Source organism: Sphaerodactylus townsendi, linkage group LG08, assembly GCF_021028975.2.
Source record: "Sphaerodactylus townsendi isolate TG3544 linkage group LG08, MPM_Stown_v2.3, whole genome shotgun sequence".
Lineage (NCBI taxonomy): Eukaryota > Metazoa > Chordata > Lepidosauria > Squamata > Sphaerodactylidae > Sphaerodactylus > Sphaerodactylus townsendi.
In genome coordinates this window covers 102,539,457-102,565,169 of record NC_059432.1, presented here as the reverse complement: position 1 = coordinate 102,565,169, position 25,713 = coordinate 102,539,457, and the positions used below count along the sequence as shown (strand labels likewise).

Below are 25,713 nucleotides of genomic sequence, written 5' to 3'. Positions count from 1 at the left end.
CTGTGCGGAAAGGGCCATAGTTGTACCTTGGCAGAGTGGGTGGTGGCTAAGATTTATTTACAATGCTGGAAAAAAAACAGGTGATATGGAAGCTGAAAGCCACAATCTGAACAATAACAATCCTGTTCCACATTCCCAAATGGCCAAAGTGTTTCATGCATTGTGACGGTCATCTTCCCAATGGCCTTAAGTTAGTAAGCAAACATTCCTCACATTTTGCAGAGGAGTGGGTTGAGGATTCCTTATGGCCATTTATTAGAGGCTTCCAAACTCAGCCTTGTAGCTATTATACTAAATGAAGCATCAGCTCACTGTAAAACAGCAACTGCTTTGCCACAAAGTAGATTTGTTATCATTTATCAGCAGCCACCTTGAAATTCCCAAGGCACCAAAAGGCAGTACCCGAGCTCTTTCTGTAAGCATTGCAAACTGTAAGAATAATGGACATCTGAGATTAAAACAGGATTTTTGGTCACCCAAGAACGAAATGAACTAGAAAACTAAGGTAGCTGAATGGAAAATAGGATCTAAACATGAATTCAACAGGAAATAGTAAATCATTGCCGATATTTTGTAGAACAGCTTTGGGGGTACTTTTTGAATTTTATTTCTCTTTGCAATAACAAATACAGTCTCTGCTGCACCTGTTTTTATATTCATGTGACAGAGGAAAAATCCCCCAGTCTACAGGCAAAACATTTTACCACTGTCATCATGGCAGACTTTATAGATCCAAGACTTGTCAGCGTGTTAGCTTTGGCTGTAATGCTTTTTCTTCTTGCATGAAACCTTCTGGGTTTCTTAGGCACTTTCTCTTCCTGAAACTCATAAAAATGTTCTGTGGTCTCACATTTGTTATTTCATTTTCCTTCTAAATAAAGCATTTGGGAAGTTTTGAAAGAGATGCATTTATATTAATGGAAAGCCAGAAATGACAGTCGAGTGAATGGGACTAATGAGTTTTAATAATACTTCTATCACAGGCAGTTAAAAGAAAGTTTTAATTAAGAAAGACAAGCTGAGCTTGAAATTCATTTTGGAGCGTACAGGCGAGTTAAGTTACAGCTACAGATGGGGAATCAAAAAGCGTATAGAAGAAATCTTGAGCATAAGGTGCAGGTTCGCAGTAGCTGTATCCTCAGCAATAATTAATACCTTTACAGTGCAATCCATGAGGTGTAGGGCGCAGTTTCACAGCTGCTAGGGACAGCGTACCTGAGCCACTTCCAAAGAGGAATGGAAAGGTTTGGAGAAGACACGAAAATTCAGTTATTCAGCAAAAACCCCAGACTCACTGGGCCTGCTCTTCTGATGGCATAAGTTGCTGGCTGGCATAGGAGATATTCCCTGGCTGGAAGTCAGCCCAAGTCCCAGGAATGCCCCAGAATGCCCCCGCCCTACAGGTTCCTGATGCAGAGGAGTGCCAGCACAGTAGCAGCTTCTGTGTCAGGGTGCTGTGAAACTGTGTGGCACCTGCTTGCTGGCATGTTTGCCTCACAAGGTGTCACAGTTGCCTCTTGTGTTGACTTATGTCAGCAGCATACCCTCATGCTGCAACCATGATTCTCTCCACCACCACCCTCCCCAAATTGCAATCATACTTCTTCCTAACCCAAAAGCATCTTAGGAATTCAGTTCCAGGTGGAGCTATGGATCTATAGCACACATTTCTCCCTACCTCTGTATTTACAGTTTCCAGGCTTCTTTTGGGAAAGCCATTGCAATCGAACTGGTTTAAATCTGTAATGCGGACTCTGTCTGGAATAAGGAAGGGCAGCATAAACAGTTAGTAGCAGACAGGCCCAGAGGGGGGGGAAATGTCCTTTTCTTGTAATAGCTGCTTAATGTGGAGAAACGGGGAGCTGAATGTTTTCATTGCAAGGAGGTAAATAACATCACTGGTTAAATAACACCCCATTTAGCCTCTATTATAAGGATGGGACATTTTTTTTCTCCAGGTGGTTGGATACCCTAACAGTAAGCAATGTGGACATTTTATAGCGTTCTTGAATTCCTTGTTTTTTTTACTGCTTTCTGTCGAATAGCTTTTTTCACCTTTTTGACATGACGTGCATTGTATTGTCGAAGGCTTTCACGGCCGGAATCACTTGGGTGCTGTGTGGTTTCCAGGCTGTATGGCCGTGTTCTAGCAGCATTCTCTCCTGACGTTTCGCCTGCATCTGTGGCTGGCATCCATCTGTGGCTGGCATCCATCAGATCCTCTGAAGATGCCAGCCACAGATGCAGGCGAAACGTCAGGAGAGAATGCTGCTAGAACACGGCCATACAGCCCGGAAACCACACAGCACCCCAATGATGTGAATTATTTATTTAAGTGCTTTAAATACTACTGACAGTCATCTGACCTAGTCACAGTGATCCATGCCTTAGTTACATCTAGATGGGACTATTGCAATATGTTCTACTTGGAACCACCCCTGAAGTGTATTCGGAAGCTGCAGCTAGGCCAGTACGCTGCTGTTGCTAGTTTCTAATCCAATCTTGAGTGCAACTGAAGATGTTGGTTTTGACCTGTATGGGTTAGGACAGAGCCGAGGTATTGGAAAGAGTTGCTTCTCCCATATGTTCCTGGTTGGACAGCAAGATACCCTTGAGAGGCCCTATTGACTGTCTCATTGATCAAAGAAACTTGTCTGATAAGTACATAAAACAGGGCCTTTCCAGTGGCAGCCCCAAAATCATGGCAGCTTCTCCTCATGGAGGTGCGCCTATCGCCCTCACTCTTGACCTTTTGGAGGCAGTTAAGAACGTTTCATTCACGAAGGCATTTGATTTGATTAGTTTCAGTTCTTTTGTCTACCAGTAGTTTTAGAAGAAGAAGTAGAAGAAGAAGAAGATGATGATGATGATGATGATGATGATGATGATGATTTTGGATTTATATCCCATCTTTTCCTCCTGTAAGGAGACTCAAGGTGGCTTACAAGCTCCTTTCCCTTCTTCTCCCCACAACAGACACCTTGTGAGGCAGGTGGGAATGAGAGCATTCTGAGAGAACTGTGGCTAGGCCAAGGTCACCCAGCAGGAATGTAGGAGTGTGGAAACGCATCTGGTTCACCAGATAAGCCTCTGCCGCTCGAGTGGAGGAATCAGGAATCAAACCCAGTTCTCCAGATTAGAATCCACCTGCTCTTAACCACTACACCATGCTGGTAGTTTGTAATGTGAGTGTTTTGTTTGCATTGAGTTCCTGTAAGGTGGCAAGGCAAATAATAAATATTTTTCAAAAATTAAAAAAAAATAATTGTCACTTGTGGAGTACTTTGGAATTTCAAAGTATATCACATAAAAGTATATCACATAAAATATTTTTTTAAAATGTGAATTTTTGGATTGTCAGGAATAACATATATGCACATTGTGCTGCAGTAGAAATTGGATCTTGCATTACGTAAAACAAACTGAGATGTTAGCTTTAAAAAGGGCTTGGACAGATTTATGGAGGAGAAGTCGATCTATGGCTACCAATCTTGATCCTCCTTGATCTGAGATTGCAAATGCCTTAGCAGACCAAGTGCTCAGGAGCAGCAGCAGCAGAAGGCCATTGCTTTCACCTCCTGCATGTGAGCTCCCAAAGGCACCTGGTGGGCCACTGTGAGTAGCAGAGAGCTGGACTAGACGGACTCTGGTCTGATCCAGCAGGCTAGTTCTTATGTTCTTATGTTATCAGTTTTTTTAAACAACTCTGATTTGATTCAAAAGTTCAAATTTCTTTTATGACTATGCTCAAGATGAAACTACAGGGATCATTTTTTTCTGGCAACAACATTTGATTAAAAATACTGTTGTGAAAAGTAACCCCTTTTTGTTAATTGCATAAAAATGACACATAATACAGGTGGGGGGATGAAAATGGCAAAGGAAATAGGCAGTATGAAAACATTCCTTTCAATGGGGCATGAAAATTAGCAGAAATGCAAAAAACAAAAACAGAAAACATAAAAAAAATCACATACTTCCTTAGTGAAGTGTTTACAAAAATTCCAGTCTATCATGGAAATATTTCTTCCTTTCCCATAGAGGCTATTAAAACAGAATAAAGCCTGTTTATATTTCAATATCACTCTCCCTATTTTTATGTCCAGGAGCATTATTTCTATATACACACCGATCCACACTGCATTGCAGGTTGTCACACAGTTACAAATCTGAAAATTGGCTAGGAACCTTTAAGAGTTAACTACAAACTGCTAAAAGGAATAAACATTCACTTCAGTACCCATTATATTCCAGCACATTATATCAGAGTGCATCTGTCATTTTTAATTTAAATCTGTATTACTTAGCTGTCTAAAACTTTGCACTTAAGTGACAAGAGTTATCCATTCTTCGTATTATGGGGGAAATCACAGTTTTGCTAGCTCCTAACTAGGCAAAATGTCACATTCATGCAGCATGTTAGAAAATGGCAACAATTAAGAATCATCTAGCGATTTGAATAATTACTGTTGGTAACCAACAGAATTCTTTAAAATAAATGGGAATGACGTTTTAATAAAAGATGCTTTTGAAAATGAAATGACTGTACTACATGTACACCCTTTATTATGTGTCTCAGTGTGAAACTTGGGTGGCAAAATCCCAATTTATTTTTGATGAGAAGAAACAAGGAAATCCTTCGTCTCGTATGCTCCTTGCTGAGGGAGGAAGACTTCCTTGTCACTCAAAGACTTCTTGCTTTGAATGAAACCGCAGTTTTCTTGTGCTGGTGGAACTAGTCCCTTTACCACATTAAAGATTCTAAACCACAGTTTCATACTGGTTTGTACATGCATACCATATCAAGTTTTCAATTCTGGCATCACTACAAACTGCTTTCAAACCAGGAAGTCTTCATTCTGTGTTCTAAACAGGAGGGTGAGTGAACACACAAGAGTTGGGTTGTTTGCCTCTTTAACAAACTCAGTTTGTTAGCAGGGGCATATGTTGTAAAGGTGGTGCCCAGGGCAAGCATTGAGCTGTGCCTCCCCCTCCCCCCTCACAACCTCAGTTCAAGGCTGAGCTCAGCCAGATCTAGTTTTCCATTACAGGGTCCACCTCTGAAGCCTACAGTTTGAAGCTGGACCCAGCCTGCCAAACTCAGACGGCACAGGTCAATAAATGTGGGATAACCATGGTATAAAACCCGTGTTCTGGTGGAACTTTGCTCCGCGTTTTCCCCCCAACCTTTCTGGTCCTTCTGAAATGGTGGCCCAAAGAATGGGTGGAACTGCTGTGAGTTAGATGTGGGAAGGCAGGGAGGACCAAGAAAACCCAAAGAAAGCTAAATATATGCTGATTGCATTCACTTTCCCTGTGATGGGAGATGGAAAGTTGCACTTTCACAGCTTTCAGGAACTATGGGGACTCTCTGATCTAAAGGTTAGGTGACTGCTGAAAAGAAGGAAACAACAAGAATCAAATCTGAACAGAGTGTACACTCAATACAAAGGAGACCACAATTGTGACACTGGTAGTGCAAAGGCATGGGGGGAAGAATTAGGACTAATAAAAGGAAACACTTCTTCACGCAACGTGTGATTGGTGTTCGGAATAAGTTGCCACAGGAAGTGGTGATGGTGTTTGGAATAAGTTGCCACAGGAAGTGGTGATGGCCACTAACCTGGATAGCTTTAAAAGGGGCTTGGACAGATTTATGGAGGAGAAGTCGATTTATGGCTACCAAACTTGATCCTCTTTGATCTGAGATTGCAAATGCCTTAGCAGACCAGGTGCTCAGGAGCAGCAGCAGCAGAAGGCCATTGCTTTCACATCCTGCATGTGAGCTCCCAAAGGCACCTGGTGGGCCACTGCGAGTAGCAGAGAGCTGGACTAGATGGACTCTGGTCTGATCCAGCAGGCTTGTTCTTATGTTCTTAAGGCATGCCTGGATAAAAAGGGACACTGTACATTATACTGTTGTTTTGTTCCCTTGCACCAAGTTTAAAAATAAAAAAGTTACTCAGAGAACATCTTAGTAAGAAAGAGACTGGGCTTTTATTTAGTAATGATTAATTTCTACATTAAGCCAATTCATTTTCTGTCACTATTTTACTGTATTCTTTACAAAAAGTATTTAATGAAAATAAATGAGAAAAATTACTCAGACATGAATAAACATTAGTAAATAGGTATAATTTCTTATTTAGTTGACTTTTAACACACACCCCCCCCCCAGAAATTGACTCATTAGAGGACAGGTCAGGGAGTCTCTGAGTAGAAGTATGGAGGGCAGATTTTCTCCCCAAAGACATTATTTTAAAAAACATGCTGACTCTAAAGTCCTACTCGAGGTGGCTGACAAAGTAAAACAAGATAATAAAACAACAAAACCACATGAAATCATTATAAAATGAGTACATCATAAAAGCCCAACCCTAAAATATTTAGCAGTCTAAAACTATCCTCAGGCTATAAGAAATTCCCCCAGAATTATGACTGATTTTCAGACCATAAAGATCAGTTACTTTGGAGACTATGGCAATTTTGGAAGGCACCAAATTGCTGCTTGACTTCCCCCCTTCCCCAAGCTCCACCCACCAAATCTCCAGTAATTTTCCCCCAAGGACTTGATAACCCCAGCAGATCCTACAAAGAATTTTAGATATATTGGGTCTAGGGTTGCCAGTTGTGGGATGGAAAATACCTGGAGATTTGGGAGGTAGGGCCTGGGTGGGACAGAGTTTGGGGAGAAGATACCTCATAATGTCCATCCTCCAAAGCAGCCATTTTCTCCAGGGGAATTGATCTTGGTCATCTGGAGATCAGTTGTAATATTGGGATGTCTCCAGGTGTCACCTGGAGGGTGGCAACCCTAGTTGTCTCCTAAAGGGGACTATAATAGGGAAGAAGAAGAAGAAGCAGAGTTGGATTTATATCCCCCCTTTCTCTCCTATAGGAGACTCAAAGGGGCTTACAGGGCGATTCCGCACACGAGTAAAATAGGTTCGACCCAGTTCCCTGAGAAGGGTACTAACCTAGGTCGAAGCCATTGTTGTTCCCCACTGCAACCAGCTTGATCCCAGCTCGGAGGGTGGAATCATCCTGTGCCTCTTCGCCGCTCCGTTCCGATTGGCTACTGTTCTACGGCCATGTTCTGTCTATCCCCACACACGTTATAGAAAAACCTGCCATAGGAATGGAGGGATGAAGGTGGCGTTTTTTGATTGGCCAGTTGTACGCATGCCCGAAACACTCAGCTGTGATGGGCTGAATGGGGGACTTTTGGCACCAGAGATTCCGCACTTTACTGGAGTAAATCGAGCTGAGTTTGAGAGTGGTTCCCTGAAAAAGTAGTAGTTCCCAACTGGAGTTGGAAATTTGACCGTTACACGGGGCAAAGCTGGTACAAAACCATGTCGATCCCAGTGGTTGTGCGGAGCACTTAGGTTGAACGCAGCTCGAACTTATGTCGATAACCCAAGTGTGGAATCGACCACAAACTCCTTACCCTTCCCCCTCACAATAAACACCCTATGAGGTAGGTGGCGCTGAGAGAGCTCAGAAGAACTGTGACTAGCCTGGGATCACCCAGCTGACGTGTGTTGGCATGTACAGGCTAATCTGAATTACCCAGATAAGCCTCCACAGGCGGCAGAGCGTTGAATCAAACCCGGTTCCTTCAGATTAGAGTATACCTACTCTTAACCACTATGCCACTGCTTCTGCTAAGGGGGCAGTCACAGATGTTTGGAGGAGGTAAGCTCACTATAAGTTGAGCATAGGATGAATTTGGGATGACAAGGGTACATGGTTTATAGTGAGACAGGTTCAAATTTCCAAAAGCACACAATCCCTCCCACTGTGCATGCTGCCATATGCAGGGAGATTTACATAAAGTTCAGCGGCCCATTATATTTTCATCTACACACAACCCTCTGCCTGAATACATTTTCCATATCTTCTCACCCAGACTTTGCTTCCCAACCCATGATCTGGCTCAGAATTTATTTGGACCTTTGTGCAAGTACACAAGGAGGAAGAAACACTTCCTTAGTTTTTATGGTTGTTTATATATGCACCAGAACAGATAGGGGGCCCTTGTTTGTGTGTGTGCGGTGGGTGAATTGGGAATAAGCGGTGACAGAGTAGTCTAAGTACTTTCCGTTTTAGAAAAATACTCCAAATGGAGCTAAATGACTGTAATTTTAAACCTTTTACTGTAGATTAAACAAATAGTAGACTTTTTATGGTCCTTTCCCAGTAGCTAACGAAAAATGCATGTATGTTGTTCAACTAATGGACATGAGCTGTAGAACATAAACTGTATAAGAAATAGTTGGCTCATGCGAGGGTTCCATTCTGGTTCAAAGTCTATCATAGACATCTTTTACATTTGAACACAATGGTCTCTAGAGGTGGTCCAGCTCAGACAGAAGGTTTCTGATTGGCTGGAAGAGCTGCACTCCTGCATTCAATTGTAAGTACCTGAAACAGCTTCTTTGGAGCTGGGGGAGATAGAATTTTTTTTCCTGGGGGGTGGGGAATGGCCCAAAAAGGTTGAGCAGTCCCTTTGCTTGCCATTTCTCTGCCTCTGAACACCTCCCCTCTGTTGTTTTCCTTGTTTTCTTTTTTACAATGGAAAAGACAAACCACCATCCTATTTAAATTATGTCGGGTAACTGTCCTGTGTAATATGATTTAAGTTAAGCAGATTTTTCACTTTCTGTTGCTCTATCATATCCTGCTTTCTGTGAACTTAAAAAAACAGGCAAAATATAGCTACCTGTTCCTCTTGTGCACTTGGGGAACAAGCAATGTATACAGTCATTTCCCATCTTGGAAATTGCATGATGGGAAGAATTCCCCCTCCCTAGGTTTTTGACCAGATCACCATGGCCCAACCCAATTAGCTCCATTGTAAATATTTATGCATTTTACACCATCCATAGTAATGAGAATCAAGGTGGATTACACAATTGAAAACAATGCAAACAATCTTTGGGGCCGCATAACAAATCTGGTTTTGCAGTCATGGAAATACAACATCATATGTACTTGGTCCTCCTTCACGCGCCTCTCTGCTTATTTGGAAAGTGGTAATTTAAGTTCATATTGAACAGGGATGTTGTCTCTGGTGTGCCTAGCAGTTGGGATGGAGGCTTTCTTGAGTGAGTGATGCAGTTGGATAGGTGAAGGAGTTAAATTCACTCTTGGGTGAGTGACGCAGTTGGATAGGTGAAGGAATTAAATTCAGTGGCATAACAAGGGTGGAGCTTGAGGGGGCTGAATCGCTGGATGCCACCTGAATGGATCATATGGGGGTGCATTTGGCAGACTGTCTCCTCCCTCATAACTGCCCCCCCTTGAACTCCACATGGAAAATGGCTGTGGATGTTGCTTATGTCCTTGTGTGCTCAGAATTATAAATGTATTTACTTCATTTATACTCCTCAATAGGTACTCAATATGGCTTACACTGGTCTTCTCTCCTCCATTTTACCCACACACAAACCTTGTGAGGTAATCAGGCTGAGAGGGAGTGACAGAGGGTGATTCCCCACTGGCAGAGTCGACCTAGGTTCGACCCAGCAACTTTCCACTGCCACTGAGTTTGAACTGGGTTCGTTTCAGTTTTGCCCCCCTCAGAACTGGAATTTCTGATTCCAGTTCTGAGGTACCGCTTTTTCCCCGAACCTAGGTCGAACTCAGTTGGAAGCTAGACAGTGGGGAATCGTCCATTGCGACTCTCCCGTTCAGCCAATCAAGAGCTGTGTTTTGGGCATGTGCAGAGTCGCGGCAGGAAAAGCACACCTTTTTTATTTTAACTGCTATTTTCGAAGCTACGATGATGCGACCATGGTCTTAGTAGTTAAATCTATGTTTTGGCACCAATTCTACATAGCTGCGACGTATAAAAACGAAAAAAAAGGATGCATGCTCACGTTTCCTGCTGTGAAACAAGAGCCAATCGGGAACGAGGAGCAAAAGAGGTACTGAAGATGATCCTGCCCTCTGAGCTTGGTTCCAGTTGAACTCAGTTGCTGTGGGGAGTGACGAGAGTCGACCCTAGGTCAGTACCAGTTAAAGGAACCATGTCGAACCTAGGTCTACTCTGCAGTGGGGATTTGTACCTCAGTCTATTGGATCCAACTCCAACACTAACCATGACAACACACTAGCTCTCCAATGAGAGGTGTCTCCCCTCTCCCTCACAAAAGTGTATGGTGTTTAAGGCAAAGTAATTAAAAATAACAGAATGCTGTAATCCAACATTGCCCATGCATCAGTAGTGCATAGAATTTCATTTTAGAACTAGCAAAATGTAATAACTAACAGATGTGGGGAAGAAAGGTAGTAAAACCATAATATTTAAAGGTCTCTTGAGATAAAATCAGGGTGAAGATAGACACCTGGTTGGTGGATCCTGGGATAGGCAACTTCAGTTCCTTGTGAAGAAGCAGAATGTGTTCCTTTCTGCATCATGTCACCAGTTAAAATTTGTTTGCTTCATTCTGACAATAACCCCAAGCGTGGGCCACAGGCTACCTGTTTAGTTTAGGGGAATTATCAGATACTAGGGACCACAACCTGGTTCCATCAGCCCCTGCCAGCATGGCCAATTGGCCATGCTGGCAGGGGCTGATGGGAATTGTAGTTCCTGAACATCTGGAGAGCTGCAGGTTCCCTACCCCTGGCTTAGTTCAACCTGCAGAATGTCAGTCCTTTACTAACAAGTTCTACCTTAGGTTTAATCTTGGATGCCTTCCACGTGCTTGCATTTTGTAGCAGGGTAGCTTGATTTCATTGTGGTGATTCCATTTCATATCTGAAAGCTGGTGGATCCAGAAAATGTGTGATTGGGGCAGTTGGTATGGGTCCCACACATCTGTGGTTGTTGCAGTTGATGTAAAGTTTCATCATGAGAAAGGATCTCTACGCAGTGTAGTGGTTAAGAGCAGGTGCATTCTATCTGGAGGAACTCAGTTTGATTCCCCGCTCTACCGCTTGAGCTGTGGAGGCTTATCTAGGGAATTCAGATTAGCCTTTGCATTCCCACACATGCCAGCTGGGTGACCTTGGGCTAGTCACAGCTTTTTGGAGCTCTCTCAGCCCCACCCACCTCATAGGGTGTTTGTTGTGAGGGGGGAAGGGCAAGGAGATTGTAAGCCCCTTTGAGTCTCCCACAGGAGAGAAAGGGGGAGGGATATAAATCCAAAACTCTTCTTCTCTTCTTCTTCCTGCTGGGAGTAGATGAGATTTGGAATATGTGCAAGATTATTGCAAAAATCTGGAATGGCAAGAGCCTTTTACATTTCCCCTTTCACCCCATTTCCCCTACAACACATTTGAATTCTGGAAATGGATGAGAATGAGCGTCTGACCATGCAGTTGTCCAGCTGGCACTGTAGACAAGTTTCTTTAAGAGTGTTTCCAAATTCACTGTTTATTATGGAATAAACATTCCTGGCTCACTTGGTTTTCACAGACAATCGATATGATGCTTGTGAAAGTCCATTGCTCTCCACTGTTTTTTTTTTCTTTTTGTTAATATGTGTTCCATCTTTTTCTTCCCAAAAGTGATTTGTGGTGCCGTTCACTTAAAACACAATTGGGAGTGCCAGCTGTCCACGCACAGTTTGGCTTCCATCCCTTAAATCTGCTTTACCTCTGCTCAGTTAGAGCGGGCAGCTTCACTTTCTCTGTGCTTAATTAATTGCTTGCTCACTCATGGTGGTTAAACATGTCTGGATGTTTCCTTCATCACTCCCCCCTTAGGCTTTACTTACCACTGTTCCCTTTGTTGAAAAAACACACACACTATTCCTTAACTTTATTTTTTTCTACAGTTGCACAATTATGATAATGAAGATTTTAAAAAATGAACACATTTCGTAGCCAAAGGAGAGAAAAGCAATTACTTCTCTTTCCTTCCTGCAGCAGCAGCAGATACTGATTAAAGATCCATTTATCCCACCACCATTTAGTGGTGATAAGAGGAAGTGATTAATTAAGCATGGAACAGAAGAAGTAACAGGAAGCTGGAAATTTAAAGAGACAATTGCAGGAAGAAGCAGGGTTTTTTTAATGGGCGTTTAACATAATAGTGGGGGTCTTCCCCTTGGGAATAAATGTTGCTGGATTTCAAGGGGCACGTAGCACATTGTTAAATGTGATTTTTTGTGTGCCATCAAGTCACATCTGACTTATGGTGACCCCCGAAGGGTATTCAAGGTGAGAGACGTTCAGAGATGGTTTGCCATTGCTTGCCTCTATGCAGTGGCGGGATCCAAAATTTTTAATAACAGGTTCCGATGGTGGTGGGATTCAAACAGTGGCGCCGCCGCACACATGCACCTCCAGTCCCTATTGGGCAGGGAGGTTGCTTTAGTAACCCCTTCTTGGCACTCAGAAAAAAATTAGTAACCACTTCTAGAGAAGTGGTGAGAACTGGTTGGATCCCTCCTCTGCCTCTATGTCATGGCCCTGGTGTCCTTAGAGGTCGCCCATCCAAATATTCACCAGGGCTGACCCTGCTTAGTTTCTGAGATCTGAGGAGTTCAGGCTACCCTGGGGCTATCCAGATCAGGGCTAAGTGTGTGATTGGGAACCCCAATTTCATTCTAATCATAGCTGATTGTGGAAAAGCAATCCTTTCACAGCACGAAAAGGCTTTGGTATGGAAGCAACTAGGGATACCAGCCTCCTAGGTATCGATTCTACCCTACAGAGGGTGGAGCGGTTAATAAATCCAAAATAAATAAATAAATAAATAAATAAAATATCCCCAAGTATAATAGCTCATTTGCAAATTACAGAAATCAGTTCCCCTGGAGAAAATGAATGTTTGGAAGGGTGGAATCTGTGGCATTGTGCCCACTAAGGTCCCTGTCTTCCCCAGGTGCCATTCCCAAATCTCTAGGAGTTCCCCAACTTGGATCTGGCAATCCTTATCCCCCCATTTCCTGTCAGTGGCCAAAGGGGACTGGCAACCTTAGAATCAGTGGTGGGATCCAAAAATTTTAGTAACAGGTTCCCATGGTGGTGGGATTCAAACTGTGGCGTAGCGCCAATGGGGCTGGGTGGGGCATGACGGGGGCATGGCCGGGCATTCCGGGGGCGGGGCTGTGGCAAGGACGCAGCCGCTATGCTGGTCCTTGGGCGGGAAACGAATGCACGCAGGTGCAGGCTGCCACACATTCCAGTGCACCTCCTGCTAAACTGCTTCAAGTTCTGTGCGCTACTGCTGAGAGGAGGGGCATAACTAAGGCAAAAATCATGTGGCAAAATCACCAATTAGTAACCCCTTCTCGGCACACACAAATAATTAGTAACTTATTCTTGGGAACCTGTGAGAACCTTCTGGATCCCACCTCTGCTTAGAATCCACTAAAGTTAAACACAAATGCACTGCAAAAATGAAATATTTATTTTGTGTGCAGTGAAATCCTTGTGTTTCACAGCGGAGTCAAAAGATTATTCAGGACGAGTGAAGAGTATAAGCTCACTTTAATGCAGTTTTTCAGCAAAGGTATTATTAAAATTAGAAGAGAGATTAGGACTGAGTGAAATTTTCAAAAAAAACCTCCCTCCCTCTATCTTCTTATTGCTTTCTAAGATAGACTAAAAAGCTGAAGAGGACAGCAGGAGAGCTGGATCTTGTTTTGCATGTCTTTTGTGTTGAAGAAAAAACCTCTCCTTACCTTATTTTTAATAGTCTATAAAGCTAGGTGGATGGCAAGTTAAGGAGTCATCTTTTGAATTCCCCCTGAAGTGCAGTGGAGGGAAATGATAAAATAAATTCTCATAAAGGATTGCTAACTTTTCTTTTCTTTTTTAAAAAAAGGCAGTGTTTAAAGAAAAGGAGAACTATGCCAGTCTGAAAGTATTGGAATTCAAGAATTTAGATCCCTCAAGAACCAGATTCTAGATCCAGTAATTTACCAGAGTTCACAAGGCTTTAATGTGCACATCAAAACCCCATTTAATCTCTGTTTGGGCCAGGAACAAAAAATAACTCAGAACCCTTTGTCTATTCAAACTAATGTACTACACTTATTGTAGGAACTCTGTTTCTGGATAGGATAGTGTAAATATAATTTCCTAATTTAGCCTAAGTCACCCGGATGTCGGGAGGTACTGAACCTGTGTCTTGCTGTCATGGTTACAAGATGGAGAAGTGTGCATGTGAAAGGAGGTGTGAGAAGAAGTAGGAAGGAAGGAAGTTTTCCTGAGAGTAGCAATCTACACATTAAAGAGATAGTGTAAGAGCAGTAGAGAAAGGATGCCCAGTGCCTTGACCCTTCTATCTCTCTGACTCCCTAGCCATCCCCTTCTAAAGTCTGAGGTTCAGAGGCAGCACAAAGGCCCCTTCTGCACATGCAGAACAATGCACTTTCCATCCACTTTCACAATTGTTTGCAAGTGGATTTTGCTGTTCTGCAAAGCTGCAAAGTGCATTAAAAAGCGGATTAAAAGTGCCTTATTCTGCATGTGCGAAAGGGGCCAAAGTTCTTCACTCCCAACAGAAAGCAAGTTCTTTCTTGAATGAGCTATGCTTTTCATTAAAATGCACAGCTTCCTTAACTGTAATTGTGAAATTGGGCTGGGAAATGTGATTACAGGTAATAAAGGATGCTACATGTTGTGTGCCAAGACCTCCCAGTACTACAGCTGATCTCCAGACTAGAGTTCAGTTCCCCTGGAGATAATGGCAGCTTTGGGAGTGGGGGTGGACAGTAATGCATTTTACCATGCTGAGGCCCCTCCCCTCCTCAAACCCTGCTTCTCCAAGCTTCATCCTCAAATCTCCAGGAATTCCCCAACCCAGAATCGACAACTCGATGACTAAAGTTTCCCAAAGCACCAGGTAGGTTTACTTCATTCTAGCATAGAGACAAAAATGGAGTTTAGAATTCTCACATAGAATTTTAGATCTCGGGATGGCTGCTGAAGGGCAACCTATCAGAACAATTTTGTTTAGCTTCTAATGGCTTTCATTCCTTGTCCCACGCTTTAATTTAGAAGTTCATGCCTGGTGTCACCTGCAAAAGAAACAAAAAACGCTTCGCATTGTAAGGAACAGACAAGCGCCACATGCATTCTCTTGATCGTTCCCTTTTAATAGACCAGACAGTGGATGTGCAAAAATTGACTGCCTGTGTTCTAGATTGTAATCTCAGTAATGATAATTAGCTTGCAAAATGCCAGTCATTATGATGGACAGGCAGCAAATGGAGGAAGGGCTTGTTTACTGCAAGGGTATTTTGTAAGTTAACATGCAGTATGTGTGTAGTTTGCCCCCACAGTTTTTCAACTTGTTCATAAATTACCTGGAATTGGGGGTGAGTAGTGAGGTGGACCGATTTGCAGATGACCCCAAATTATTTAGAGAGATTAAGCTGAAAACTGATTGCCAAGATCTCTCGAACGATATCTTCAATCTGGGGGAATGAGCATTAAAATGGCAAATGAGATTCAATGTGAGCAAACATAAAGTGACGCATATCCAGGCAAAAAAAATCCAACTTTACGTATGCTCTGATGGGATCTGAGCTGGCAGCGACAGACCACACAAAAGACCTTGGGGTGGTGGTGGATAGCTTGATGAAAATGTTGACGCGGTGTGCAGCTGCCGTGAAAAAGGCAAATTCTATGCTGGCCATGATTAGAACAGGAATAGAGAATAAAACTGCTTCTATCATATTGCCTTTATACAAATCTGTGGTGAGACTACACTTTGAATATTGAAGACAGTTCTAGTCACCACACTTGGGAAAGGATGTTGTAAAGCCTGAAAAGGCACAGAAAAGAGTAACCAAAAGGATGATGAGGGAGAAGAAGAGTTTGGATTTATATCCTCCCTTCCTCTCCTATAAGGAGAATCAAAAGGGCTTACAACCTCCTTCCCCCGCCCAAAACAAACACCCTGTGAGGTGGGTGGGGCTGAGAGAGCTGTGACTAGCCCAAGGCCACCCAGCTGGCATGTGTGGGGAGTACACAAGCTAATCTGGTTCACCAGATGAGCCTCCACAGCTCAAGTGGCAGAGCGGGGAATCAAACCCGGCTCTCCAGTGCACCTGCTCTTAACCACTACACCATGCTGGCTCTCAAAGGGGGCTGTTCCGCCGGGCCTTTGGAGCAACCAGCCGCTGAGTATGGCGCCCCTGTTCGATTACATCAAGATTACATCCTCCTATGGAGGAGTCCGGTCACTCCCTAGGGGAGGGTTTTAAAGGAAAGGATTCACCGGGTGCCTTTTATTATATTACCACTGTTTTAACGTAATTTAGTATGTTTTAATGTTGGAGCTTTTATAGGTTGTTGTTGTTTTAATTGTATGGTTTGCCTTCTAATTTGTTTGCATTAATTTTGTTGTATACCGCCCGGAGCCCCTTGGGGATGGGGCGGTATAGAAATCGGAATAATAAATAAATAAATAAATAAATAAATAAATAAATAAATAAATAAATAAATAAATAAATAAATAAATAAATAAAACAGCTGCCCTTTGAGGATAGCTTAAAATGCTTACAACCATTTGACCTTGCAAAAAGGTAAGTGAGGTCTATAAAATGATGCATGGCATGGAGAGAGTGGACTACTTCTCTCCTTCTCTCATAGTCTAATAAAAGGAAACACTTCTTCACACAACGTGTGATTGGTGTTTGGAATATGCTGCCACAGGAGGTGGTGATGGCCACTAACCTGGATAGCTTTAAAAGGGGCTTGGACAGATTTATTGAGGAGAAGTCAATCTATGGCTACCAATCTTGATCCTCCTTGATCTGAGACAGCAAATGCCTTAGCAGACCTGGTGATCGGGAGCAACAGCACCAGAAGGCCATTGCTTTCACCTCCTGCATGTGAGCTCCCAAAGGCACCTGGTGGGCCACTGCAAGTAGCAGAGTGCTGGACTAGATGGACTCTGCTCTGATCCAGCTGGCTAGTTCTTACATTCTTATAGAATCTGGCATCTTTCACTGAAGCTGAAAGGTGAACGATTCAGAACAGTCAAGAGGAAGTATTTATTTACACAGTCTTTATAGTTAATTTGTGGAACTTGCCTCTACTGGATGTGGTCATGGCCGCCAACTTGGAAGGCTTTAAAAGACCGGACAAATATCAATGGCTACTAATTGTGATGGATATCTACTCCCTCCGGTGCCTGAAGGGAGTCCTGAGGCAATCTGCTGTACTGCAGTATAAGCTCTGCTCACAATCTGAGTTTGATCCTGACAGAAGTCAGTTTGAAGTTGCTGGCTCGAGGTTGACTCGGCCTTCCATCCTTCCAAGGTTGGTAAAATGAGTACCCAGCTAGCTGGGGGTGAAGTGCAGGTGACTTTGGAAGGCAATGGCAAACTACCCCATAAACAAAGTCTGCCCAGTAAATGTCATGATATGATGTCACCCATGGGCCAGTAATGACCCTGTGCTTTACTTTTTACCAGTGCCAAAAATAGCATGTCTCCTTAAACAAGGTGGTCGGGAGCACTGTCATGATGCTGCTGTTTTCAGTCTTCCTGCTTATGGGCTTCCTCAGAGGCATAACTCCAAGGGGGAGCGTGGGGGCGACGCACCAGGCATGCACCCCTGTGGGGGTATGGTGGGGGCATTCTGGGGGGGGGGCAGGGGCGCAGGACCAGAGGTGGGATCCAGCAGGTTCTCACAGGTTCCCGAGAGTAGGTTACTAATTATTTGTGTGTGCCGAGAGGGGGTTACTAATTGGTGATTTTGCCACGTGATTTTGCCTTAGTTACGCCTTCCTCTCAGCAGTAGCGTGCAGAACTTGAAGCAGTCTAGCAGGAGGTGCACCGACGTGCGAGGCAGCCTGCGCCTGCGTGCATTCGTTTCCCGCCCAAGGACTGGCTCAGCAGCTGCGTCCTTGCCACAACCCCACCCAGGAATGCCCCGCCCCGGAATGCCCGACCACGCCCCCGGAATGCCCTGCCCAGCCCCATTGGCACTACACCACAGTTTGAATCCCACCACCATGGGAGCCTGTTACTAAAATTTTTGGATCCCACCACTGCACAGGACACACTGGTGCACTGGGCGCTTCCCCCTTTGCTACACCTCTGGGCTTCCTTGAGGTGTCTGGCTGGCCACTGTGTGAAGAAAATGCTGGACTAGAAGAGGGGCCTTTGGTCTAATCCAGCACAGCTCTCCTTACATTGTTAAAATTAGTGCTTCCCCCAACTCTGTCTGTTTAGCTGCATGTTCATTAACATATAAGAGAGATGGAAGTGACAGCAGTGGAGCAAAAGCTGATCCCTGTTCCTGATAACCCCCAGCTACTGAGGACCAGCCCGATTCCTTTGCATAAATGCCTACCTTGCAGTGCAGTCCTAAGTAGTTACATCATTCTGAAAGGAGCTTACAAGCTCCTTTCCGTGCCTCTCCCTGCAACAGACACCTTGTGAGGTAGGTGGGGCTGAGAGAGTTCCAAAGAACTGTGGCTAGCCCAGGTCCCTTAGTAGAAATGTAGGAGTACAGAAACACATCTGGTTCACCACATAAGCCTCTTCTATTCAGGTGGAGGAGTGGGGAATCAAACTCAGTTATCCAGGTTAGAATCCACCTACTCTTAACCACTACATCACGCTCGCTTTGTTTTCCTGGTGGCCACTTTCGGGAAGCAACATGAATACTTGAATGAGAATTCCCAGACTGGCAGGAAACAGGAGAGTGAGAAGAGCACCGGCTTGACAAATCCTGCATGAAAGCACGAGAAGAGATAAGAGTAATTGACATATTGTAAACTGTTAGTCATATGGACTGTACAGCTTATTACGAAGAATCCGCACACTGGGTTCAATTGTCCAGCTGCTTCAAATATCACGGATGAGTGGGAGGAAATACTATCTTGTCCACTCCATATTGATAAGGCCTCACTGCATCACAAACAACTTGTGTCTTTCCAAGTTGGTAGATGTGCGTTGAAAATGACTAAGCATTCGCTAGATAGTTGTTCAGATAGTAACTATCTTGCCTTCTTCCTTTGATGGATGATTCTGGAGCAGAAAGTAACTAGTTCTATCTTGCTAGGCAGAGATTGAAGTGCTGTAATAAGGCTGAATGTTCCCTTCCCCTTTATTCAGTGGAAAGCAATATTGGCTAGCCATGGCTTTCTTCTCACCGGAGGGAGAAAAGCAAGAAGGGGCAGTGGTAATGTAATGCATCTCTATAAGAGAATCAGTGTGGTGTAGTGGTTAAGATCAGGTGGATTCTAATCTGAAGAACTGGGTTTAATTCCCCGCTCCTCCACCTGAGTGCCGGAGGCTGATCTGGTGAACCAGATGTGTTTCTGCACTCCTACATTCCTGCTGGGTGACCCTGGGCTAGTCATAGCTCTTCAGAACTCTCTCAGCCCCACCTACCGCACAAGGTGTCTGTTGTGGAGAGAATAAGGGAAAGAAGCTTGTAAGCCACCTTGAGTCTCCTTACAGGAGAAAAAGGTGGGGTATAAATTCAAACTCTTCTTCTATAAAGAAATGAAATACCTTGAGTGTGGGAATCAACTATGATGGTTTAAAAGGTACACCCTACCAGAAGGAGGAGAAAATAAAAGCTAGCCAGGAGTTATGTTAGCCCCAATAATGATAAACTGGTCCCCAAAAAGGTCTGATATTTTGTGGCTCCATTCTTCATTGGTTGACCATTAGATGCTCTTTGGACTATTTTCAGAGGTCTAATTTGTGCATTTGTAATGGTATGGTGGGTGTGATTCCTGTCCTGCAGCTCTGTGCATGTGTGTGTGTGAGGTTAATGCGATCATGAGCATAATACGATCATGAGATATGTTGGATTTATTCTCTTAAGTTTCACCATCATGGTTTAAGAGACTATCTGTGGACTTCAGTGGCTTTAGAAGTGCTTTGGATGCCACAGTCTTGGTCTGAGGCAGCTACATGTAGGAAGAATTCAGCAGTGCCTCTTTTCTTGACAATGTCAGAATGTTCCACAGGTCACTAGGTCTCTCTCTCTCTCTCTCTCTCTTCCTTTCTCTCTCTGGAAATCGGCAGTTCATCTTGTATTTACTGCATATTTTAAAGTTGTATAAAATTATAATTGATTTGTGGTTCCTATTAAATTGGCCTGTGGTAACAAGTTTAAAATTGATTGCAAGCCCTTTCGAGACAAATAAAAATACAACATTAATGCATATTTAATCCAGCTTTTGAAACCATGAGTTCAGTCATGTGAATTTCACTGTTGCATTTCTGTGATGTGTGTGTAAACCCGGCAGGTGACATCATAAATAATTTGGCAATTGTATTTTCTGGCCTGTCATCTCATGGAACCATCAACTACATATTATAGTATTTTACTTGCATGGCTTCAAAAACTATTAATACATGCACCGTAATTTGTAAAACATTGAGTTATTATTCTGTCCAGATTAGTTCTTTCATACTAATGATTTGTTTTTCATTTTCTCCAGGATATAGACCTGCAGCTAACTGGAACTGATTTATAAGAGGGGCATCTACGACAAATGGCTGCTGTCTTAATATTGCTACTATGGAAAACAGAATTGTCAATAGAACATCATCTGATAAATAGGGCTGAGTGAAGACCGAGCCACAAGGAGAATGAAATCCATGGAAGATACTTGTCGTGTGAAGAGCCGTCTGGGGGTGTTCTGACGGGCACACATTTTGGAGGCTCGATCCATTTCATTTCCCTGGCCCCCTCGAAGACAATTCTCATTCACCCCTGCCCCCTCCCCATCAAGTGGATACAAATAAAATTGCGTTGGCCATTGTGAGACAACCGATGTGGGACCATGGCCTTCCCAAGGTCCGTGTGGCTGAACTGCATGTGGAGAGCAATGCTCGTGCGCCTGTTGCACATGGGTTTGGATGCCACGTTCACTTTTTGCATACTTGGTTTCTTGCTTCACGCTGCCACCGTGTCGTCGCAAAAACTGGATGATACTGACCCAGTGGTGACAACCAGCTTTGGCAAAGTCAGAGGGATGAAGAAGGAATTAAACAATGAAATTTTGGGACCAGTCATCCAGTTCCTTGGGGTTCCTTATGCCGCCCCGCCCATTGGGGAGCACCGGTTTCAACCTCCTGAGCCACCATCTCCCTGGCCAGATATCAAAAATGCTACCCAGTTTGCTCCAGTGTGTCCCCAGAACATTATAGAGGGCAGGTTACCTGAAGTCATGCTTCCTGTCTGGTTTACTAATAACTTGGATATAGTTTCGACTTACGTACAAGATCAGAATGAAGACTGCTTATATTTAAATATATATGTCCCAACTGAAGATGGTGAGTGATTTGCAGGAAAAGCAAAGAGAATTTTCTTTTCTTTTACATTCCTATTTGAAGTTCTTTACTCTTAACTCATGTGTATTGGTAGCCAGCACGGCTTTCTCGTCTGCATGCTAGCTCTCCCTTTTCTTTTTCACTTGTATGCATGTGGCTTTTCTATGTATGCATTGGTTCTTAGCTTCTATGTCCTTCCTTCTTCTCTTGTCTAGATGCATTTATTTTATCCTCCAGCACGTGTATTTTTAGGTCCAAGTTGGTACTTAATTCTCATTCCCACTCATTGAATTCTGGGAAAGATGCATCAACATCTCGATCCATTGCATGGGTAGGCAATCAATCAATCAATAAAACGCAGTTGGGACTCTTCCACACCTAACAAAAAAAAAAGAAGGAAGCCATCTTGAAGTTAGCTAGTGGAATTGCATGCTCCTACTGTGTGTGACGGAGCTCCATGTTATTTTCTAGTCTTCTATTCATTTTTCAGTCAAAAGAATATCCAAGGAATGTGCCAGAAAACCCGGCAAGAAAATTTGTAGAAAAGGAGGTATGTATAAAGTGGACACCAAATCAAACCTGAGTTGGGAAAAAAAATGAAAACATACATAGGAAGAACACCTCTTTAAAAGAAAATCTAGCTGATTTGTTGATGAAGGGCAGGTGGAAGAAATAGCTGGGAAACCAGTTTAACCAGGAGATAGCTGAAAAGTAGATGATTGATAGCATAGCCTTTCCCCCATTGAAGCATAAAGACTGATTCACTCCCTCTTCACTACTGTTTTGTATAGGCCGATTACAGAGTTTTGTCTATGGTTTGATTGTTGAGTAGTGTGGACTGTGGTTTGTGCTTTTTTATGTGTGGATCTTGCAAGGACAGAGTTTTCAGCAAATTCTAATGCATGGCAGCATTTAAAGTCCATGCAAAACACTATGATTCCTCCCCGCCTAGTGTTGGAACAAAGTCATACTAACTGTGTATCATAAAGTCTTGTATACATATGATCAGCTAGTACTCATGTGATTTAGCTGGTTAAGGCTGCAGTCCTAAAGCACTTTCCTGTGAGTAAGCTTAAATGAATAACATGAGACTTATTTTTGAGCAGATTTCCTTAGCATTGCTCCCTACATGTTTAATTAATAGTTTATTTTACATTGGGAGGGAAAAAAACACCCTCATACTGGAATTATATAGTTACTCATTTGTTTTCTAACAAAAATAGTATTTATACAACACCTGTAGGATGCAGATAACACTTTATGAAGGTCATCATTATCACTACTGGTCTGTAAATATGGATGACATATTAAACTAAGGTGAGACAGCATTTCTAGAAGCATTTTCCTGTGAGTAGCTGCATTGAATAAAATATGATTTTCTTCTGAACAAAGCTGTTAAGGATTGCTGTCTAAGGCATGGATGCCCCTTCTTGTGCAAAAAACTTTACCTTGGAGAGGTGCATAACTTAAACATTCAGAGAATATTTCAGATTCACAGCAGGTTTGTTCCAGAGTTACAGCGCAGTTTTGAAACTTGAATCTACTCACATTCAGAATATATCTACGAGTATTTTGTGAGTTTCATTTTGGAATGCAAAAGTTCAGATCTGGTATTCTGTCAAATTAAAGCTTTTGCATCAGAGAAAATTGTATTCACACATAAAATAAAAGGATGAATTTGGATCCTGAAATACAAGTAGGTTAATTTTCCCTGGATTGCAGCTAAAGGGGAATTGATATTAGCCTTGCGCTACAAACTGCTGTGTCACTTGGTTAGTTGGACATGCCTAATAGGAACATGTAATCAGTATTACTCACTGAAGGTGTAATGGCAATCAACAGTATTGATGAATATGCAGTTGTGTCTTATGTCTTAATGGATTATATCCAACCGTTTCTTCCATTCATGTTAGAGGGAGGAAGTAAAATCTCATCCATTTCCCCTTGTGGTTTTGAGCTGTAAGGGTTCCATAATCTAGGTTAGGGGTGGCCAACCTATGGTGCTCCAGATGTTCATGGGCGACTATTCCCATCAGCCCCAATAGTCATGCTGGCAGGGGCTGATAGGAATTGTAGTCCATGAACATCTGGAGCACCATAGGTTGGCCACCGAAAATCTAGGGTTTCCAACTCCAGACTGAACAAATACTTGGTGATTATGGGGGTGGAGCCTGGGGAGAATGGAGCTTGGGGGAGGAGGGGACTTCAACAGAGTATAGTGCCATAGATTCCACCTTCCAAAGCAGCCATTTTCTCCAGGGGAACCGTAGTCTGGAGATCAGTTGTAATTCTGGGAGATCTCCAGGCGCCATCTGGAGATCAGCAACCCTACCATGGTAATCAGCATAGTGGCAGGGGCTGATGGGAATTGTACTCCATGAACATCTGGAGATCAGCAACCCTACCATGGTAATTGGCATAGACTTTTCAGAACTGGGGCCTTCTCCATCTCCTGTAGAAAATATGAGAAGATGTAACCCACTGAACTGAAAACAGGTATCCAAGTATTTTTTTTTTGCTCAGTGCTAATTTTTCTTTAAGATTTATGTATAAATTACATTTTATTTTTAAGAACCAGATTTGTATTAGAATTTGTTGTGAAACAATCTAATATTTTTGGCATCTTACATCCTAATTTGATGTATGTTTACCATAGAAATTAGCGCTCCATGAGACTGACGTCTGAGTATATAGGCTAACAATGCAATCCTAAATAATTACGATCTTTCAATATCTGCTTGATGTTTATAGATGTGGAAGAATGTCGCTCCCTGTAGGATTGCATTGTCTATCCATGTATTCTTTCTGCTTCTGTTAATTTCCTTTTCTCTCTGGTAGGACAGCAATATTTCAAAATATGTTTTGGCCATTCTTGCTGATTCCTAACTTGTGTACGGTACTTTTTATTTCTTTTTCTACTTCTTCCTCCTCCATCTCCTCCTCCTCCTCCTCCTCCTCAAGTTAAATGGTTTTCTGGTCTCAAGTTCTTAAAAGTATCTTAGCAGCGCTAATTTCTATGGTGATTTAAAGGTCCTTTATGGAAAAGGGGTCTATTAAGAGCCAAAACACACTTTCAGAAAAAGTGCTTCATTTAACCCTCATATAAGAACGAAGTAGGAAAGCAGTACACTGAAATTATCACGATGGAAGCAAGGGAGTCAAATCCTGTTTCTCTGGTGGATGTTTATGAACATGATGGTTGAGACAAGGAAAGCATTCAGCTGGTCAGCCCAGAAACTTTAAAACCATGATCTTACTGATGAACATTAATTTTTAAGGTGATCTTTGGGAGATGATTCCAGTGGTGGGATCCAAAAATTTTTAGTAACAGGTTCCCATGGTGGTGGGATTCAAACTGTGGCGTAGCGCCAATGGGGATGGGCAGGGCACGACGGGGGCATGGCCAGGCATTCCAGGGGCGGGGCATTCCTGAAGCGTGGGGCTGTGGCAAGCGACGCTTGGTGCCAAGGGGCTCGCGCCGGATCCTTGGGCGGGAAACTTGAATCGCCTACCTAGGTGCAGGCTGCCACGCACGCCGGTGCACCTTCTGCTAGACTGCTTCAAGTTCTGCGCGCTACTGCTGAGAGGAGGGGCATAACTAAGGCAAAAATCACGTGGCAAAATCGCCAATTAGTAACCCCCTCTCGGCACACACAAATAATTAGTAACCTACTCTCGGGAACCTGTGAGAACCTGCTGGATCCCACCTCTGGATGATTCTCTGAGTTTCCGCACCATCTGAGATTGGGTGAGTGGCAACTAAGTAGAGGGTGTTTTTTTTTTGGCAGATACACCCTGTTTATACTTCCTCTTCCTCTCCCACTGGAAATCCATCTGATTTCCTGTGTTATCTTTTTCCTGTGTTATCTTTTAAGCCTCAGACAAAGTTTGGCTTTGAGAATGTTGGATTTTTTTTTCTTTTCCAGTTGTTACCTGGTTAACAGTCTAGTTGTTGTGTTGCTCCTGGGTGGTTTTCAAGCTCTTCTTTCCTTTGTATCATATTATGTTGATATGTGCTACATTTTTATGGGTTTCATTGAGTTGCTTTGTTGACTGATTATTTTGAAAACTACCTTGGATCTGATGCTGGAAGAAAGAACACTTAAAAATAAAACATCTTTGTTCGATTCGAACAATAAATGTACTGTTACATGTGCCCCGCTTCTCTGAGTGCTGAGAAGTTCCAAGGCTCTGCTTTATGGGAAGTTCCAAGGCATTGCTTTGTTCCCTTTGTGGAAGAGAGCAGTGGAGATATAGGCCCCTTTTTTGTAGTGTGTATTTTGCTTGGGGAGGGGCAGTGGCTTGATCTTAGAGCATCTGCTTTGTCTGCAAGAAGTCCTAGATGCAGCCCCCAACAATAATCCCCAGTTGAGATGACCTGGTTCATATGAAGGACCTCCACCCGAGACCCTGAGAGACCTGTTGTCAGTTTGAGAGGACAGTACTGGCCTTGAGGGACTAATGGCCTGATTCAATACAAGGCAGTTTTGTGTGT

General features: G+C 43.1%; 1 protein-coding gene across 5 annotated transcripts in view; it reads left to right on the top strand.

Annotated features, from left to right (window-relative positions):
• The window catches only part of NLGN1 (neuroligin 1), a 759,716-nt gene that overhangs the window by 168,265 nt on the left and 565,738 nt on the right, over nucleotides 1–25,713 (top strand). For all 5 annotated transcript variants that reach the window (XM_048506063.1, XM_048506066.1, XM_048506065.1 and 2 more), the window contains exon 2: nucleotides 20,384–21,221. In XM_048506063.1, coding sequence (XP_048362020.1) covers nucleotides 20,729–21,221 — 493 coding nt within the window. In that variant the 5' untranslated portion in view covers nucleotides 20,384–20,728. The remainder of the gene's footprint in view (nucleotides 1–20,383; nucleotides 21,222–25,713) is intronic.